The sequence below is a fragment of the Dermochelys coriacea genome, chromosome 7 (assembly GCF_009764565.3).
Source record: "Dermochelys coriacea isolate rDerCor1 chromosome 7, rDerCor1.pri.v4, whole genome shotgun sequence".
NCBI classification, from domain to species: Eukaryota; Metazoa; Chordata; order Testudines; family Dermochelyidae; genus Dermochelys; species Dermochelys coriacea.
Genome location: NC_050074.1, coordinates 52,099,777 through 52,121,111, shown reverse-complemented (window position 1 = coordinate 52,121,111; position 21,335 = coordinate 52,099,777). Strand labels below are relative to the sequence as shown.

General features: G+C 43.7%; 1 protein-coding gene across 7 annotated transcripts in view; it reads right to left on the bottom strand.

Annotated features, from left to right (window-relative positions):
- Nucleotides 1-21,335, bottom strand: part of USP4 (ubiquitin specific peptidase 4) — a 91,912-nt gene that overhangs the window by 39,941 nt on the left and 30,636 nt on the right. For all 7 annotated transcript variants that reach the window (XR_005293927.2, XM_038409535.2, XM_038409538.2 and 4 more), the window contains 3 exons: nt 19,276-19,500; nt 14,668-14,751; nt 13,394-13,488 (listed from right to left, as the gene is read on the bottom strand). Coding sequence is in view for 6 of the 7 variants with exons in the window: in XM_038409535.2 (XP_038265463.2) it covers nt 13,394-13,488; nt 14,668-14,751; nt 19,276-19,500 (404 nt within the window). In the remaining variant the exon portion in view is untranslated. The remainder of the gene's footprint in view (nt 1-13,393; nt 13,489-14,667; nt 14,752-19,275; nt 19,501-21,335) is intronic.

The window sequence follows — 21,335 nt, the reverse complement described above, 5'->3', positions numbered from 1 at the left end:
AACTTCAACGAATAGAAGATTGTTGGGGGCGGAATAGATCTGGACAAGGGGAAGAAGTCTGGAGATAAATGTGAGAAGGGAGGGACAGGCAGCAGCAACAAAAGTGAAACTGTTTGAGCAGCATATTACAAAAGTCTTGAGGTCTTTCTGAGTGTAGCCTTCATTGATTTGAGAACTACCATACCATTCTGTCATTAGAAAGAAAAATGTATAATAGCAGCAGGCCGTAAAAGAGACCCAGTTTGGGAATCATAGACTATCAGGGTTAGAAGGGACCTCAGGTGGTCATCTAGTCCAACGCCCTGCTCAAAGCAGGACCAATCCCCAACTAAATCTTTTAATGATATTTTAATGAAGTTCCTCTACCTAGGGGTAAGATAGGCATGCGTGCAAAATGCAAACAGTGCAACAAAGAAATGCAAGGGCTGCTTGCTAAAATGAAAAAACATCATGAGAAGTGTTCTCTCTCAGGAGGAAGCTGCATTGAAGATGATGAAAGGAACATGTCTAAACATGCAGGTTCTTCAGGTTGGTAAACTTTTTTTAGTTCATACTTCTTTCTTAAGGACTGCCTGTCTTCCTTCTGGACTATTCTTGAATTCTCATGTTTGAGCAAAAAATATAGTTGTTACTCTATGGTATTATCATTTTAGATTCAGTTGTGATAAAAAATAAATAGCTGAAATAAGCAGATCTTCCTTTTACAATTTCACCTTGAAAGTAGTACTGAGTGTCAATGAATGCAATGAGATGAATGCAATACTAGATGAGCAGTAATGGTAATAATTAAAATAACTTCATTGACTTATTTTGTTTAGGAGAATCCATCCTCAAAATACACCAGACTATCCACCTTCAAGATCACCATCATCTTCTATAGTTTCATGGTTATCTGCCAATGATAGTGTTTCAGTCACATCATGTATGTCACAGACCTGTAGCAAAAAGAAAAAAAAAATCTCCATCATCCAGAAACAACCACAGATAAGTTTGTGATCAGAACCAGCAGATTACAGAAAGAGGCAATTGATGAAAAAATTGCCCAGTTTCTTTATGCAATGAACTCTCCTTTCTGTCTGATTGAGAACCCACACTTCATTAACATGGTTCAATCATTAAGACCAGGACACAGCCCACCCAACAGAGCAGATGTCGCAAGCAAATTGCTGGATAAAGTGTATGAAAGAAACTGAGCAGTGTGCAAAAGGTCTAGAAGGTAAAATTGTTAACCTGAGTCTCAATGGGTGGAGCAATGTCCACAATGATCCTGTTGTATGTGCTTGTGTGACAACAGAAGAAGGGAATGTCTTCCTTACAGAAACAAACAATTGATACATCAGGAATTGCACACACAGCAGAATATAGTTACAAGTAGTAGCAGTAAAAGCTATAACAAACTGAAAAAAATGCAACTGTCTAGTATGCAGCTTGGTCACAGACTATGCTGCAAATGTATCCAAGATGAGAAGAAATTTAGAAGAGAGTACCAAGCTAACATACGGTTGCAGTGCTCATTTGGTGCACCTCCTAGCCAAAGACTTCAGTGTTCCAGAAATAAAGGCTAATGTTGTTGAAATTGCAAAATACTTCCATAACACCACTTTGCAGCAGCTACTCTGAAACAAGTGGGAGGAACCAAGCTAGCTCTCCCACAAGACGTGCGATGGAACTTGTAGTGGACTGTTTTGAGCACTATATCACAAAATGGCTTAATCTGATGAGTTTGTGAACAAAATAGTGAAAAAATAGATGGGACTGTCACAGCCAAAGTTGTGCTTATTGGGCTTAAGAGAAATGTTGAACACATGCTGAGTACCCTGAAGCCTACTTCTGTAGCCTTGAACAAAATGCAGGGAAAAGCTGTTTTATTGCTGACTGTTGAAATTTGGAAGGAACTGAGTGAGATCTTAAAGAGAGAAATATGCAGTGGCAGAGTTAAATTACAAGCATTAAAAAAAACGAATGGGACAAGCACTACCTCCAGCTCATTTTCTTGCAAATATTGTCAATACTCAGTACCAGGATCAAACCTTAACTGCTGAAGAAGAGGAGTTGGCTATGACATTGACATCCAGCAATCAACCCTCCATAATGCCAACTATAATAAACTTTAGAGCTAAGGATGAACCGTTCAAGAAATATGTTTGCTGATGAGGTTTTAAAAGGAAGTCACACCAGTGAACTGGTGGAAGTCACTTAAGAACTTGGATTCAGAGACTGTTGAAGTGATAATCTCAGTTTTAACTGCAGTAGCTTCTTCTGTCAGCGTAGAAAGAATATTTTCTTCCTTTGGACTAATTCATTCCAAATTGAGAAATCATTTGGGACCTGAAAAAGCAGGAAAGCTTGTTTTTCTTTTCCAGATTATGAACAAACAGGAAAATGAAGGTCAAGACGACTGAGTTAGGTGCAGAAGGCAATATTTTAAGTTTCTCATGTTGACTTACCTGACAAAGTCTATTTAATTTTTGGTGTTTTTTTTAATTTCATCTATTTTAGTTAAAAACAAATTTTAATAAAAATAAACCTGAGTTTAAAAATCTTGAATGTTTAACTAAATTTAAAAATTCATATGCTTGTTTTGTTAAAATATAATATGTTTGCGGCTGAAGAAAAAAATCCAAATACATAATGTTGTTTTAGTTAAATAAAACAATTTACATGTCTGTCTGGTGATGTTCTCTTCCTAATACAGCATGGCAAAAAAATCCTCCAAATATTAATGATTAACCTGTTGAATTGGAGATAGTTCACCTCCCAAGAGGTCACCTACCCAAGAGGTCGAGGTGTTTAGTGCCCTTGTTAGTTGGGGGGAGTCTTGGAGTACTACACCCTAGACCTTTCTCTAGCCACTTGCACTACTAAGGAGTATGGCTGATGAGTGGGGGGGGGGGAAAAAGACAACCTCTGCCCCTTTAGCTGGCATGAAATATCATTTCTCAGCTCTCCTTGGGGTAGGGGCACAAGAGGCAGGGGTATGCCACACTGACCTAGCAGGGCCCAAAATGGTTTGGCTAACTGGAAGGGCCACTCCCAAGGGGCCAGAGAATGTCCAATAGGTCCTGTTGCATATCCTGGACCTCTCCAAGAGATCTGCAGCTCAGTTGCCACCCTCTGCAACAACTCCTGATACGGCTTGTGGTCATCAAGTAGAAAAGAAGATGATGAAGCAACTGCCTCATCTGACGAGGATGATGACATACCTGTTGGAACTGGTGCAATCGGCTCGACCTCATCCACCATGCATTCTGACAAAGCCAGCTGGTATTAGCTGGGAAAGGAGGGTCAGTGAGATTCCAGCACAGATCCAGGGGGCTTACTGTAAAGATCTCAAAGGCCCCAGGCCAACCACTAAGGATCAACCAGAGAAGGAGTAGGCCAAGGCATCAGGTACCAGCAGTCCCCTGGGTAGCCATATTCAGAAGGAGGTGGACGGTTCCAATACTTTCTTTGGTCTCCAACTAGGCTGGTTTACCCTGCGAGTGGGAAGCCTTCTCTGGAGCGTCAGATTCACTTGATGAAATGATAGGCTCCTCTTATGCTGGTGGTGCTGACAGTACTGATGGGAGGATGGTTGCGGACATAGTCATTGAGGATACTCTTCACCCCAGGGTGGTTTTCCTAGACGTAGGGATGTCTTTAAGAAGAGCCCAGTCTGACAGCAGGGGAGACTGTGGGTATGACAGAGCAAATATATCTTCTAGTGAGGTAAAGGCTTCAGTCTTCCTTTTGGTTTGGGGAGCCCCTGGGGAGGGTATTGGCAGATGCTGGTCATTCAAGGGTCTAGTGTACAGGGGATCCCACAATGGAGCTGTCAGATGGTGTCCCAGCATTGAGCTCCCAAATGAAACCGCTAGGTACTGCTCATTAGGTTTGTGGAATGGAGCTGGAGCCAGTACCGTCACATCCTTCTTCCTTTGGCCAATCCTTCTTGGACAGAAGGTTTATGTAGACCTAATTCTTAAGGACCCACACACAAGGACTCACCTGACTTTGACTGAGATGGGGAGGGGTCGTTTCTCAGAGGCAGATCTGGACAGAGATCTATCCTTATTGCCTATATTCTTGTAGTGCAAAAGCACTAAAAGGAATGCAAGGAATTGGACTTAAATTTTTCTTGTCATGATAATAATGGGACATTGAAATGGTATTGTAAATTAAGGTTTTAACTACTTCTCCTGTTAACCACAAGACTGGTTACACTATGTATTTCTGGAGAGGACACATACGAAGGGGATACTACTCACCTTGTGCAGTAACTGCAGTTCTTCGAGTTGTGTCCCTATGGGTGAGCTACTTTTGTTGTGCACATGTGTCAGGGTTCCCTCCCCACTCCGAACTTTAGGGTACAGACGTGGGGACCCGCATGAAAGACCCCCTGAGCTTATTTCTACCAGCTTAGGTTAATAGCTCCCCAGCCACAAATTCTCCCTTGTACCTTGGGTTTAAGTAACACTGCCACCACCAAGTGATTTAACAACCAACCAGGGAAAAGAACCACTTGGAGTTCTTCTTCCCCCAGCAATCCCCCCAAGCCCTTACACCCTCTTTCCTGGGGAGGCTTGAGAATAACATCCTAACCAATTGGTTACAAAATGGTCAAAGACCCAAACCCCTGGGTCTTGGAACTATGGAAAATTCAGTCAGGTTCTTAAAAAGAAGGATTTTATTTAAAGAAAAGGTAAAAAATCACCTCTGTAAAATCAGGATGGTAAATACTTTACAAGGTAATCAGATTCAAAACAGAGAAGTTCCTCTGGGCAAAACTTTAAAGTTACCAAAAAAAAAAACCCCCAAAAAATCAACCCAGGATAAACCTCCCTCTAGCAAAGGGAAAATTCACAAGTTGAAAACAAAAGATAATTTAACACGCCTTGCCTTATTTACTTACTCTTTTTGTAAGATTACAGACTTGTACTGGATGGTTTATAGAAGGAGGTTTTTTTGACCTGATGTTTCTCTGCTTTCCCCAGAGAACACACCAGCAAAGCCTTTCTCCCCCCCACCAAGATTTGAAAGTATCTTCTTTCCTCATTGGTCCCTTTGGTCAGGTTATCTGAGCTTCTTAACCCCTTACAGGTAAGGAGGAATTCTAGGCTACCCTTAGTTGTATGGTTACGACATGCCCCACAAATCACAGACAGTGCTGGACAGCCTGTTCCACACTGGCTGGGATTTCTTCCTGGAGCGCTAGGAGAAAACAGTTAATAAAACACATGCACCTCTAGAGATACTACTGATTACATAAAAACTAACAATATGTTCCACATTTCAAGAATGATTTTAACCAGTTGATTCTGGGAAACTTTCATGGGACAGTGCATCAGCCACTTTGTTAGAAGCTCCTGAAATGTGTTGCATTTCAAAATCCAAATCTTGGAGAGCTAAACTCCACCAAAGAAGTTTTTTGTTATTGTCCTTGACGGTATGAAGCCACTTCAGCGCAGCATGGTCTGTTTGCAGGTAGGAACGCCTTCCCCAAACGTATGAGTGTAGCTTTTCCAGAGTATACACAATGGTGTAACATTCCTTTTGGCTGATTGAGCAGGGACTCTCTCTCTCAGACAGTTTCTTGCTGAGAAACACTACAGGATGGAATTCTTGATTCAGTCCTTCCTGCATTAAAACTGCTCCCACACCACACTCAGATGCATCTGTGGTTACTAGGAACTGTTTGTCAAAGTCTGGGGCCCTTAGCATAGGATCAGACATGAGTGTCGCTTTAAGCTGGTTAAAGGTCTTCTGACACTCTTTAGTCCATTGAACTGCATCTGGCCATTTCTTTTTGGTTAGGTCTGTCAGTGGGGTGGCGATTTGGCAGTAGTGCAGTACAAGTCGCCTGTAATATCAAGCCAACCTAAGAAGGATTGGACCTGTTTCTTTGACTTTGGGACAGGCCACTTTTGGATAGCAGCCACTTTGGCCTGTAGGGGGTTGATAGTTCCTTGACCCACCTGGTGTCCAAGGTAAGTCACTCTGTTCAGGCCTATTTGACACTTCTTAGCCTTAACAGTTAGTCCTGCCCCCCTTATGCGCTCGAAGACTTCACCTCTGTAAAATCAGAATGGTAAATACTTTATAAGGTAATCAGATTCAAAACAGAGGATTCCCCTCGAGGCAAAACTTTAAAGTTACCAAAAAAAACAGGATAAACCTCCATCTAGCAAAGGGAAAATTCACAAGTTGAAAACAAAAGGTAATCTAACATGCCCTGCCTTATTTACTTACTCTTTTTGTAATATCACAGACTTGTACAGGATGGCTTATAGGAGAAGGAGGTTTTTTTTGACCTGATGTTCTCTGCTTTCCCCAGAGAACACACCAACAAAGCCTTTCTCCCCCCCACCAAGATTTGAAAGTATCTTCTTTCCTCATTTGTCCCTTTGGTCAGGTTATTTGAGCTTCTTAACCTCTTACAGGTAAGGAGGAATTCTAGGCTACCCTTAGCTGTACGGTTATGACAATGTGCCTCTCAAGTCCTCAAATCGGAGATTTTCTGTTAGCAGTATCTGTGCAGCCCGCACATGATCCTATGTATCCTTATGCTGCACACCAGACTATAGAGGCTATGCAAGCAAACTGCCCTCAATTCCCTTTCTCCCTCCTAATGTCCTAAGAGAGCAGCCCAAAGCAGAGGGGAAGAAGGGCAGGTAGTGGAGCACCCACAGGAACACACATCTCAAACCCCTTCTTCTTTAGGTAGCGTCCCTGTGGGTGCTCCACTTCAGGTGATTCCTGAGCAGTATCCCAAAGGGAGGAGGGAGATTTGGAATTGAGTCCAAAACTAAAGATAGTACCACAATACCAAGTGCGGCATTGGATCTGGCAGCATGGATTAAGGCATAGTGTTTAGAAAACGTGTACTGAAGCCCATGTAGCAGCCCTACATATCTCAGATGCTGGAACGTTCTTGAGTAATTCTGTGGACGTTGCCTGTGATCTGGTAGAATGAACTATCACCTCTGGAGGGGGTACGGGGGGATAAACACCGTTGGCAGGAGGCTGTTTTGTAACAAGCAATAATACACCCAGAGATACACCTCAACACTCTCTGGGGAGATATTGTATATCCCTTGGATCGGTCTGCAATGGAAAAAAAAAAAACAAACAAACAAACAGTCTAGGTGCCTTCCAAAATTGTTTGATTCTATCTAGGTAGAAGGCCAACACCCTTCTAATATCCAAGGTATGAAAACAGATCTCCTGTTGAGACTTATGCAGTTTTGGAAAAAACACTAGTAGACAAATGAACTGGTTAAGATGAAATTTCAGTTGTACCCTAAGAAAGAATTTAGGGCATGGGCATAAAGAGACCTTGTCCTTGAAGAACACTGTAAAGGGGGACCTGCCATTAAGGCCCCAATTTCTCCAACCTTATGAGCCAATGTGATAACTACTAAAAACCCCATCTTCATAGATGAGTTCATGCACGTTGCCACTGATTCTAATAGATGTCTTGAGAGATATTTAAGTACAACGCTGAAGTCCCAAGTTGGAGTGGGGTCCTAATCTGTGGAGTAGAGATTCCCAAAACCCTTAATAAATCTTAATGACATAGGATGAGTAAATATGTATACCCTTTCTACTGGAGCATCAGGTGCTGATATTGTGGCCAACTGAACCTTAGTCAAGCTGACAACCCTGATTTCTTTAGATCCAACAGATAATCCAGGATGACAGCAATACGGATTCAAGCACAAGTCTGTGACAATGACACCAATGGTAGCGCATCAGATCTCTGCTGTTAAGTAATTTGGGTTGTCTCCTTTTTACTGTTCAGTAACACCTGCTGCACTTCTGAAGAGCAGGAAGATTCTATCCCTGTGAACCAGCGAGGAACCATGTTCTGAGGCAAAGAAGCTCTACAAGGGTGAAACACACGATCTGTACCCTGGGAGAGGTGATGGGAAAAGGTCAGAAGTTTGAATGGCAATTGGATGCATAGGTGATGTAGGTAAGAGTGCCAAGCATATCTCGGTCAGCTCGGTACCGTAAGGATATCCATAGCTTTGTCTTGTCTGAGCTTGTTCATCACCCTTAGTATTAGCTGTGCTGGAGGAAATTCATAGAGCAGACCCTTCATCGAAGGGTGGTGGCTAGACGTTCTCTTGAGCAGGATAAAGGACACTTCTTGTTCTTGGACACGGAAAAGAAATCCACCTGTGCAAATCCCCACCTTTGAAACACACTGGAAACTCTGAAAGTCCAACTCCCATTCGTAGTCCTAGGAGATGCGCCTATTGAGAATGTCCGCGGTGGTGTTCTGAGTGCCTGGGAGAGAGACATCTGATGGGATATACACCAGTTCCACAGCTTCATAGTTCTGGCACACAGGGAGGGGGATCTTGCTCCTCCCTGTTTGTTGATATAGAACATGCAGGTCACATTGTCTGTCATGATCCTGACTGATTTGCCCCAATGAGGGGTAAGAAATGAAAGCACATGTTCCTGACTGTCCCAAGTTCTAGCAGGCGGACGTGGAGATTGGTTTCCTGAGGTGGCCATCTGCCCTGAGTTGTGAGGGCACTGAGGTGACCCTATCCCAACAGTGATGCATCTGTTGTCATGGTTCTTGTTGGAGCTAGGTGAATGAAAGAGATGCTTGCACAAATGCTAGGCTGATTCTTTTCCACTAGTCTAGGGAGTTCCTCACCTGTCCAAAGTGTCTCTGGCCTGTGAATAAGTCATTCTGAGCCAGCCATGAAAGCAGAAGAGGCATAACTTTGCCCGGTCGGTCACGAAGGTGCAAACTGCCATGTGTCCCAGGAGCTGTAGACAGTTTCTTATTGTAGTTCAAGGACTTCCTTGAACTCTCCTGACCAGACCTGAAAAAGTTATGAACCTGTTTATGGGAAAGGTATGACCTGGCTCCCAATGAATCCAAGTATGCTCCTATCAACTGTATTTTCTGTACACGGGCTAATTGTGGATTTTCTTGCATTTAGATGCAGACCCAATTCCTGAAAAAAAGAGAAAGCGGAAGACAGCACTGCTTCACAAGATCAGCCTTTGAGCAGTAATTTGTCAGGGTACAGGAAGGCTAAAATCGCTTCTCATAAGAAATAAGCAGCCACTACCACCAGGACCTTTGAGAACACCCGTGGAGCCACAGAGAGGCCAAAAGGAAGTACTCAGTACTGAAAATGATCCTGGCCTATAGTAAAACGTAGGTGTTTCCTGTGTGATGGGTGTCTTGCTATATGGAAATAGCTGTCTTGTAGGTCAAAGGTTGAAAACCAATCCCCTGCCTCTAGTGAAGGGATTATAGCTTCCAGAGTCACCATCCTGAGTATAACAACTGCTGCAAAGATGGACCTGGTAGTGGTGTATGTGGCATCCAAGGAGTGAGAAGATGGACTGAAATTGTTCCCTATGTTTCCCTGTGGAAGAAATTTCAGTACATTTATTATAGCTTGTAAAATTATATTTAATAATGATTGCCTGATAGTTTGTGATCTGAAATTGCAGGGTCATGGATGAATAAGACTTCCATCCAAAAAGGTCTAGCCTTTTTTGGTCCTTACAGGGTAGATCTGGAGTAGTGTTGCTTACACAGCTCATTTACTGCACGCACTACCAGGGAGTGAGGTGGAGGGCTGTAGAACAAAAATTCTGAGGGGGAACATAATATTTCTTATTTGTCCCTTTACAATGGTAGTGGGTGTTTGCCAGCCATTTTCCAGACTACAAACAGCTAGACATGGTACAGTCCAACTCCCACCATTAATGAGGCACTTCTGGACTCAGCTAAGACTGTGTGGCAATGTACAGTCCAGAGATCCCACCACCCTTGTTGTCATGCACGAGGATCTTCTCTGTGAATGTCAAAAAACAGGTTCCTACACAGATACATCGGAGAACCCTGTACAGAGATAGAGACTGAATGGAAGTCTCCTTTATTCTCCTCAATATCCCCCCAATGATGGGGAAGAGGCACCAGCAGGGTGGAGAGTCCTATGGTACCAGAGGATGATGGTAATCTGCGGATCGAGGTCTCAGTACCAAGAGACACTTGGTACCCATGAGCAGTGGGGACTCTGGTTCATCTATCTCAGACAAGCCCTTAGAGTACATTAATTCTTGCGGTACCAAGCAGTGGATCAGTACCAACATGGCCGAAGTAGACGGTATCACTGATTGGGAGCGTAACATCCCAGGGGCCATTGGTGTCTGGAGCTGTGGTTTGCCTGGCATCAATGGTGCCTTGTAGGTAGGTACCAGTGGTGGGCTGTGACTGACTATCCCACTCTGGAGAGCTTATCCTTGCCCTCCTTGTCTCTCAGATGGTACCAGGGTCCTCTCTGAGCTGTGTTTCTCTTTAGAGCTCTGGGACTTGCCGGCCACACCGGTACCAGAGGAGGAGTTTTTCATCTCGATGGTACCAAGCCAAGAGCTCGAAGCTTCCGAGACCATACATCTAACAAGGGACAAGATCTAGTTTTGTATGATGACAGTCCAAGCGCCTATTCTTTAATGGTTTCCCAGAGGCTTCCATAGCCTTCCCCTTTTTAGGGGAAACCTGCAACCACCATTGAAGGGGTGCTAGATTTGTCCAGAGACAGGGTTACAGTGGAGGTCTCTTGACCTGACTCAGAAGTGAGTTGAAGGGAACACGCTCATCAGCAACCTCAGTTTAATTTCCCTGTTCTTCCTTGCCCCAGATTTGAAGGCCAGGCAGTAGTTGCACTTCTGGGAGACATGGGACTCCCCGAAGCAACAACACACTTGGAGTAGCCACCACTTACTGACATAGCCTCTGAAGAAGAAAGGCAACATTTGAAACCTTGGAAGCCAGACATGGCCTGCCAGGAGAATAAGGCTCCTGGAGGAACAGGAGGGAGACAAAACAAGTAAATCCTCTCATTACTCATAGCTAACTAACTATAAGCTAACAACTAAAACGTAACAAACTAAATACACTATCTAATCCTAAACCAAAAACTAAAAGTAAACTGCACAAGGGAATAGCTGAGGCACACTCAAGGCAGACACGCTAAGGCTCCATCTCAGGCCAAATCAGTTGAGAAGTAACTGAAGGCAGTTCACCCACACATCCCTATATAGTCTTGATGTGTGGTACCAGGATACAGAGGATGCATGTGCAGGCTAAACAAAACACTGCAAAAATCTCCAGTCAAAGGCTCAAGAGGCACATGTACACATGCAGTAGAGAACCCAAAGGGACGCTACTCAAAGCAACAGCTAAAGTTGATAACAGAAATTGTGGGATTTGGAGAGCATTTAAGATTCCTAATATTCTTTAACGACCTGTCACAAGACCCCTCTTAGAATTGCTTCTTTTAAGTAACTGATTTAAATTCTCTTCCCCCCCCACCCATTGGACTTAGTTAAGATTAGAGAGACAAGGTGAGTGAGGTAATATCTTCTATTGAACCAACTTCAGTTGGTGAGAGAGTCAAGATTTCGAGATACACAAAGCTCTTCCTCAGGTCTGGGAAAGGTACTCAGATGTCCCGGCTAAATACAAGGTCAAACAGATAGTTTAGCATAAGTAGTTAGCACTAGTTATTGAAGTTAGTTCAATAAAAGCTATTACCTCACCCACACTGTCTGTAATATCCTGTGACTGACACAGCTACAACAGCACTGCATATAACAAGTAATTAAGATTACTCACTTTTTCCATTTATAAACTATTTAGCTTATCCATACTAAATCAGGCTTACCTACCCTTAGACAAAAAGTCCTTTGCCATGTATAAACTTTTTCAGTTATTTACGATACACAGAGAGGACTGAGTATTGATTTCGGGACTAATGAACCTTCGCTGTAGTTTACTTAGATAAAAGTGTCCCATCCAAGTGCAGACCCCCTCTCTAAAGTGTAATCTCTATTAAAAGCTGTCCACAGAGTCATAGAGAAGCAACTGTAACTGAAGTAACCATTGCATGTTGTTTGTGTTTTGTTTTTATTTTCCTGTCTTTAATAAGGAAATAATCATAGTTAACGACTATGCGATTGTTTTGCTCGACTTCAATCCTGGCATCCCCTAAGATTGTGGTTTTCAACCTTTTTTTCCTTTTGCAGCCCCCTTTGGAAATTTCAAATGGAGGTGCAGACCCCCTTGGAAATCTATTGTCTGTATATACAGGAGTTGAATTCTGTTCAGTGAGTTTTCAGTCCAAGACTTTCGCAGACCTCAAACATAGTCCACAGACCCCTGGTTGAGAACCACTGTCCAGAGGCATAAAAAGGACCATGTGTGACTAAAACAGTGGGAGTGATATCCCTGAATTGGTATTAAGAGACATAATTATTCAGACTTGGCCTACTATTTTCTGTTTTTCTAGACTATTTAGTAATTTGGGCGATTATATAACTTGGCACTCAACAACTTACAGACACCCCTTTCTACCCCACAACACATCAATCTCTGGGAACACAGACTACACAGAATCCAAATGCTCTTCCAAATTACTGTAACTCGTCCCACAAATCACCAAGTTCACAATTACAGCTGCAGGAAATAACATATTGAGAGCTTTTTAGTACTCTGGTACTACTACTCAATGACAATGCCGCCACAACTAGAGAGTGACAGGACAGCCCAAAATTGCAATGTCATGCAGCAATCATCCTTGAATGACATATCAGCTGCTTCACAGGAAATGAACACCTGACTTTACACCAGCAAAGGCAACAAAACAGCTTTCTAAAACAAAGCCTCAGACTAAAACGTTTTTTTAGACAGAGAGAAGAATGGTCTTGTGGTTAAGGAACTGCCTTAAGGACTCTAGGTTCAATTCCCTAGTCTGTTTCTCACTTCCTACATGACCTTGGGTAAGTCGCTTTCTCTCTCTGCCTCAATTCTTCATCTACAAAATGAGGGTAATATTACTTCCTTTCTCCCACCCTTTGTCTGTTTAGACTGTAACCTCCTCAGGGTAGGGACTGTCTCTTACTTCGTATATGTACAGCACCCAGCACAAGGGAGCCACAAACTCTGTTGAAGCCTCAAAGGCACTACAGCAAGACAAATAACAGAAGATCAAAATAAGTTAGCAGCATCCCTATAAGTTTTAGAACATAAGTACTAAGTGACTAGAAAATAATCACTCAGACTTAAGAGCTCCTCAGAGTAGAGACTTTGACATTCCTTATGTTAGGAAAGCACTTAACACACTGTGATCACTACTGGAAATAAAGCATATCCACTGAGGGGACATGCATGAGAACAGTGCCCCCAGACTGCCCAGCTAGCTCCTCGTTAAAGGCATAGGGCCAAAGAGCAGGCACTACATGAAGGACAACCTACAGGCAGGCTGGAACATTTGTGGAAAAAACATTTCAGCTTTTATATACAGAAGCCCAAAATCTCATTTCCTAGCACATTCTTCTCAACACTGCTCTTTCCAAAGAGATGGTTACTCACACAAAGATGTTGTCTTTTGGCATGATGTGACTTAACCCTTCATCCATTTGGAAAATTTTGTGGAATCGATGATTATAAACATCTGTCACCACCATCTAAAAGAGTGAAGTTAGAGACGGTTAGACAAACTAAAATAATTCACAATTCTAGAAACAGTTCCTCAGTTTTCTCTCTCAGACATTTTTAATGTTCACATCACCAAAGTATTTATGGAGGCTCTATAGTGACACCTTATGGCTGATTCGACATACTATTAATTGAACCTAATCAGACCAATGAGGTAGAGAACAACAATTGGGCCTGATTTTTCTGAGACACTGAGGACCTGCAGCTCCCAGTGGCTTCACGTCAAGCCCAGTGGCCAAACTGTCCTGTGAAGAGGATATCATACATCCCAGTGCATCAAGGCCCAACAGGCTGGGATGTCAGCCAGAAATAACTGAACACTTAACAACTACAAAAGGTACTGAACTGATCCTCTGAACTGGCATGAGGTAACAAGTTATGGGAATCCAGACAACTTCCCACAAACCACAGGTTTCAAGCCTGACATTTTAATGGGCAATAAAATCATTCACTTCTTAAGAAAGATAAAGCACATCCCATTTCCTGTTGCTACTAAGGAGGTTTCTAGGGAGTAGATACCCCCAAAGTAATAATATGAGGGGCAAAAAGGATAAACTAAGGGTATGTCTTCACTACCTGCCAGATCGACCGGCAGCAATCGACCCAGCGGGGATCGATTTATCGCGTCTAGTCTAAACATGATAAATCGATCCCTGAGCGCTCTGTCGATTCCTATACTCCAGCACCACGAAAGGCGCAAGCAGAGTGGACGAGGGAGTGGCAGCAGTTGACTCACCGCGGTGGAGACACCACAGTAAGTCAATCTAAGTACATAGACTTCAGCTACGTTATTCACGTAGCTGAAGTTGCTTAACTTAGATTGATCTCCCCCCCACTCCAGTGTAGACCAGGGCTAAGAGGAGTTGCAATGATAGTGGCAGTCATTTTTTTCTTCCCTCACCCCCCTTTTTAAAACCTTTATTACTGTCATTACTATAATAGAGGTGTCAAAGTGAACAGAGTGTGCCTGTGTCCTGGCTTTCTTTTCAGAATTCAGGCAAGCAAGGAATTATGTATCAGTCCAATTAGTTAATGCTTAGTTACTATTTTGCTCCTCTTTGCTTATTGTCCATTTCAAAGTTTTTCCAATAATAAAATTCTTTAAAATGAAAGAACACATTTATTAGCAAAATTATTGTGCGTCTTACATTTTCTGCAGGGATCTTGGAGAGTTTAGAAAGAGCTTCACACAGGTCTGAAACAGCCCCCATCATTGGCACAACTACCCGATACTGGAAACAAAGAGAACGTTAAACTTACATGAGGCAAAATAAATCCATGCACGGAGCAGAAAGTTAGCAAATGGGAGTTAAGCAATTCATTAGTCCTGACATCTTAAAAGCAGAGAATCCTATGGCAAGTGTGGTTTCCAGTCACACTTGGCTGTCTTCGGGTTCTCAGGCTCAGATTTAAAGATTTGAAGCCCAGACAGCCATAGTACAGATCACAGAATTTCACCCAGAAATTCCTCTGTCTAGCCCAACAACTTGCGGTGGCACTAGATTTTTTAGAAAGACATCCAATCTTGATTTCAAGTGATGGAACAATCCACCACACTGCCTCCCAAAAGCTGTTCCGATGGTTAAATACCCTTACTGTTGAAAAATCCATGCCTTATTTGCTCTCTCAATTGCTTCCATTTCCAGCCACTGGATATTGCAATTAACACTGCAAAAGGAACCATCCTAGAGAAAGTCTCCCAGAAGGTTTTGACTTTATGCATCAAAAGAAGGGGTGGGCAAACTTTTTGGCTCAAGGGCCACAACTGGGAATAGAAATTGTATGGCAGGCCATGAATTCTCACAAAATTGGGGTGAGGGTGCAGGAGGGGTGAGGGCTTTGGTTCAGGGTGGGGCCAGAAATGAGGAGTTCAGGGTGTGGGAGGGGGCTCTGGGCTGGGGGAGTGGAATGCGGGGGTGGGGGTGAGGGCACAAGCTGGGGATGCGGGCTCTGGGGTGGGGCTGGGGACTTTGGGGTATAGGAGGGTGCTCTGGGCTGGGGCAGAGGTACGGAAAGGGATGCAGGCTCTGGGGTGGGGCTGGGGATGAGGTGTTTGGGGTGCAGGAGGGTGCTCCGGGCTTGAATCAAGGGGTTCGGAGGGCAGGAGGGGGATCAGGGCTCGGGAGCAGGGGAAGGCTCTGGGGTACAGGCTCCAGGCAGCACTTACCTCAAGCGGCTCCTGGAAGCAGCTGCATGTTTCTTCTCTGGCTCCTATGTGGAGGCGCGGCCAGGCGTCTCTGCATGCTGCCCTATCTGCAGGCACTGCCCCTGCAGCTCCCATTGGAGCACCAGAGGGGGCCATTGGAGCGCATAGGAGGTGGAGGAAGGCCATGCCATGGCTTCCAGGAGCTGTGCCCGACCCTGCTCCCTGGCTGGAGTGCCAGAGCGGGGCCATGCAGCAGCTTCCACAAGCCGCATGGAGCAAGCCCCGCTCCACAGCAGGAGCTCAAGGGCCAACTTAAAACGGCTGGTCGGCTGGATCCAGCCTGCAGTTTGCCCACCCCTGATCTAAAGCAAGCACCAGGAAAGGAGGAAGCCATGATCAGTTTGGCTGGATTTCTACTATACCTCATGTAAATTGGAGTTAACCAATGTGTCTTCCTGCAAATCATTACTCCAGAACTGCCTACCTCCCATAAGGATATCACGTAGGGACTGGCTAAAACCAGCAATTTCCTGTGGCCACTGGGAATACTTTGCAGAGAGGAATAAATATTTCACAGACACTAGAAGAAGTGACAAGTTGAGACTAATGCCAGGAGTCAAGCTCTCCCCTCACTTCCGCTCAAGGCTTTCCACCAGTCTCCATCCTCCTCATCCCTGGAATGGTAGGTTCTCCAAACACGCACTAACCCTCGGGAGTCAATCAACACTACCAGAGCCTACTAGCATCAGGCACCTGCAGCCAACCTTGGCCTCCCAACACCGAGTGCCCCACTCCCATGCCACCACATGAAATGAACTTTTCTGTACAAAAACAACAAAAGAAAGTTATTCAGCTAATGCAACAGCTGTCTCCTGCCTGTGGTTAGATGTTCGGGGGGTGGGGTGTGCACGTGCATGTGTGTGTGTGGCCCCAGCTCTGCGCAGACAGTCATCACAGCAGACCTCGACTCCTATAAACAAACCCCTGACCTATGTCTGAGCTACTAAAGTCCTCAAATCATGGTTTAAAGACTTCAAGATGCAGAGAATCCTTCAGCAAGTGACCCGTGCCCCACGCTGCAGAGGAAGGCGAAAAACCCCCAGGGCCTCTGCCTATCTGCCCTGGAGGAAAATTCCTTCCCAACCCCAAATATGGCAATCAGCTAAACCCTGAGCACGTGGGCAAGACTCACCAGCCAGAAACCCAGGAAATAATTCTCCGTAGTAACTCGGATACCACCCTATCTAGCATCCCATCATAGGCTTTTGTCTAATCGTCAAAGATCAATTAATCCCATCATATCATCCCCTCCATACACTTATCAAGCTTAGTCTTGAAGCCAGATATGTCTTTTGCTTCCACTGCTCCCCTTGGAAGGCTATTCTGGAACGTCACTCCTCTGATGGTTAGAAACCTTAATCTAATTTCAAATCTAAACTTCCTGATGGCCAGTTTATACCCATTTGTTCTTGTGTCCACACTGGTACTTATCTTAAATAATTCCTCTCCCTCCCTGGTATTTATCCCTCTGATATATTTATAGAGAGCAATGATATCTCCCCTAAGGCTTCTTTTGGTTAGGCTAAAGAAGACTGAGTCTCCTTTCATAAGACAGGTTTGCCCATACAGCTGGTGTGGGCGATGATGCACATGAAGGTCGGTCTGGGCAGTGCACAGAAACACAGTCTTCTAGAAACTCAAGAGCCTGTAGGGACACTTCCATAAGGTGCAGCTGGGGCTGCAATTGGCAGTCCTGGAAAGCCTGGGGTGTGAATGCCTTGCAGGCAGCATACTGGGTTGAAGAGGGGGAAATCCCCCAAACAGATCAAAAACCTCACTCGGGCATCTGATTCTGGAATCATCAACATGGAAACAGCTTTTCAACCCCTTGCAGGTTTCCAGTCTGAGCACAGCTTCAACACTGGAGGGAATCTTGAGAACTCAGCTAAACTTAGGGACATATTCCTTAAGGCCTAACTACACTAAAAACTAAACCCCTACCTCAACTACAGAACAGGGCACTAAAGCTTACCACCACGGCAGTATCAGACACACAGCAGAAAGAACTGAGACAGCTGAGAAGTGCACTCTCTTCTATAACCTGGGTGCTGAATGTTTGAAAACCTCAGAACATGTACACAACACTGCTTTGAAGAGGGCTCTATGAGCTTGTCAGCAGAGGGAGCTATCCCACAAGTGGGGATGCATGGAAATTCTTGAAGACAGGAACTGCCACCAGTGGATTGTCTAATCCAATATCCTGATTCAGACAGAGGCCAATACCAGACGCTTCAGAGAAAGGTGCAAGAATCCTTGCAGTGGTTAATTACTTAACATGTCCATACAGTAAGATTCCATATGACCCCAGAAGCTGCCTTGTTCATTTAAATCCTCTATTTTTATTTTTACCTCATCTGTGCATTGTTCCAATTATCCATAAAATTTTCTAATCATTTCTTAAATCCTGTTAAGCTTTTGGCCTTAATGTTATCCAGTGGCAATGAATTCCACAGGTTAATTGTCACAAAGTACTTGCTTTTATCAGTTTTAAAATGTGTTATCTTTTTTCATTGAAGGTCCACTTTGTTCTTGTTTTATGGAAATGCTTATAAACACTATCTATGCCATTTATTATTTTATATACCTCTATCAGGTCTGCTCTTATTAGCCTCCTCTCTAAACTAAACAGTGTGTCATTTCAATAGTCACTCATAAAAATCTGTTCGCAGGCTGTTAATTTTATTGCCTCTCTCTGAATCCCTTCTGATTCTACTATTTCCTTTTTGAGATAGGGTGAATAGAAATGAACCCAGTATTCCAGATAAAGGTATCTCACTGGTTCATAATGATTTAATATCTTCAGAATTATTTTCCTTCCCTTTCTGTATAAATCTCAACTTATGTTTGCTTTTTTGACAGACACTGCACAGTGAGCAGGTTTTCACTGATGAGCCTACAATAATGCTTCGGTCTTTTTCATTTAAAAATACAGCAAACTATATGAGTAGTTCAAATTATGCCCTCCAATGCACATGGTTTTGTATTTGTCAGCGCTGCCTTTCATCTGACATTATGTTGCCCATTCTTTTAGCTTTATTTGATCTTTCTGAAGCTTCTTGGTCTTTTCTAAGTCTTCATCAACCTAAGTAATTTTGTGCCATCTGCAATTTTTGCTACCTGATTATCCACTCCCATTTCCAGATCACAGATAAACCCACTTGGTCATACAGCGGGTACATAAAGGGGTCACATTGTTCAAGAGAAGTTTCAGCCTAGCACTTCCCATGGCACCAGAGGCAGGGTTGGATGTGACAATTAAATGCGTTATTGCTTATGCTCTCCAACATCATCATATGTACTCTTGTTGCCACCAGGGCAAATAAGATTCCTACTGCCCCATCATCCCAGTCACTTAGACGAAGATATTTTCCAAACCACTTTCAATTTTGGGTGCTCAATTCCCAATAATTTTTAAATGAGAATTTGGCATCTGAGTCCTTTGGGTGACTTTGAAAATCTCAGCCTTAATAATCAAATAGATCAGATTTTTCTGAACTGGTTTGCAGCGACTGTCTTTGGGGATAATTCACACCTACAAATGTCTTTTTACCTGGGTAGGTCTACGATGCAGGCCTGCAAAAACCAAAGAAACGTCCATGGAACGATCTTTCTTCAAGGGCAGTGGAAGAGTTAAATAGCAGAAAGGGTCAAAAGTCACAGAAACTTTAGAGCATTTTGGACAGACCAGGGTTGATTTGAAAAGGCCATGGAAAATATCCACGATAATAGAGTCATTTCTTAATCTATGGTTCTCCCAGGCTTCTTTCGCCACCACCTGTAGAAAGGAAATAAAATTAAATTCATACACTTCACTAGAAATGTAAATATAGAGACATGAGACGAAAGGAACTCAGCATAATTCTGATATTTAAAAAAATATATACACACCTAAGCAAGCTGGAAACACTATGGGGTTCCCTGAACTCTGTCCCCCTTAACCGCCTACCATTCTCTCTCACTAACCAGGCCCCAGGTCTGCAAGTCTTCCCTGCTGCAAAAGGAAGTAATGGACACCTAATTCTACCAGTCCGTGTTAGGTTGCAGGGAGATGTCAGGTCTGTATTGCTACAGATTGCCTCAGTGTTGGAGGTGAGGGTTGGAGATAGAGAAGGCAGTGGAAGGAGCAAGTTGCTTTAAGTCAACGGGCCTGACCCAAAGGCCATTGCAATCAATGGGAGTCTTCCCATTGACATCAAGGACTTTGAATCAGGCCCTATATACTGGATGCAGCTAAAGTTCATCTCTAGGCTGTATGTGGAAACGGATACAGAACGGATTTCCTGCCCATAGTGGGGTATGCAAGGCTTCATTTAGTCCTCATCCATGGAAGGTCATTTGCTTTCTGTCCTGACCCAGCAGGGACAGGTTGTGGTCTCCAGCTTGCAAAATCTCTCAGTTTATAAATGTTATGCATAGTTTTCTCTGGAAGAGTAGAAAACTGTGGACCAGAGCCTGAAGTTAGAAGATGATGATTCATAGACAAGGCCAGAAGGGACTGTGATCATCTAGTCCGATCTCTTGTGTAAAAAAGGCCATAGACGTCCCTGAATTAATTCCTGTTTGAATGAGAACAATCTTTGTTTAAAAATTGCCAGTGATGGAGACCCCACCTCAACCTTTGGTAAATTGTACCAATTGTTAACGATTCTCAATATTAAAATCATGTGCCTTATTTCTAATCTGAAATAGTCTAGCTTCAACTTCCAGCCATTGGACTTTGCATAAGCCCTGTAATATCAAATGCGTTTCCCATGTAGGTATTGTATCCCATTAACTGTCTCTTTGTTAAACTACACAGATTGAGCTCCTCAAGCATCACTATAAAACACATTTTTCTAATCCTTTAATCCAGAGATTCTCAAACTGTGGTCTGTGGACCACCAGTTTTTCACGAGCTCCATTCAGATGGTCCGCGGATAGTTCCCTCTAAGGTGCGTGCCTGGGTGGCCACACAGAGAATGAAGGACCACCCACCTAATTAGTGGAGCTGCACAGGTGTGGCTCCACTAATTAGATGCCCGGACCCTGGAGAAGATGCACATGTAAGGTGAGGTGGTGACCGGGGGTGGGGCAGGGGGGAGAATAGGAGGTAGATGGGAGGGGGCAGTGGGGTGAGAAGGGGGGGAATTTGGGATGTGCAGGGCTGTGGTGGCCAGGGACAGATCCCCCTCCTTCCCAGCCCAGCTGAGTGGCTGCCGCAGCGGGGGAGAGAGGGGGAGACCCCCTTCCTTCCCAGCCCCAGCTCAGGGACGGCTGCAGCTGGGGAGAGAGGGCACATCGATCGCATTAGAAAGGAAGACTACTAATATTAAAATATGAGTTGTGTGCTTTTATTTGTAGAACAAAAAACATTAAATTCTTATTAAGGTTTTTTGTACATAGCGCTTTTATCAAAAGCGCTTTACAATACTTAGCTAACGGTACAAATAATATTTGGAAAGATCATTAAGTGGTCCACTGAGACCCGCAGCAATTTTCAAGTGGTCCGCGAAAAAAAAAGTTTGAGAATCACTGCTTTAATCACTATCATGGCTCAGTCTCTGAATCCTCTCCAATTTATCAACATCCTTCCTGAAATGTGGACACCAGAACTGGACATATTTCCAGTAG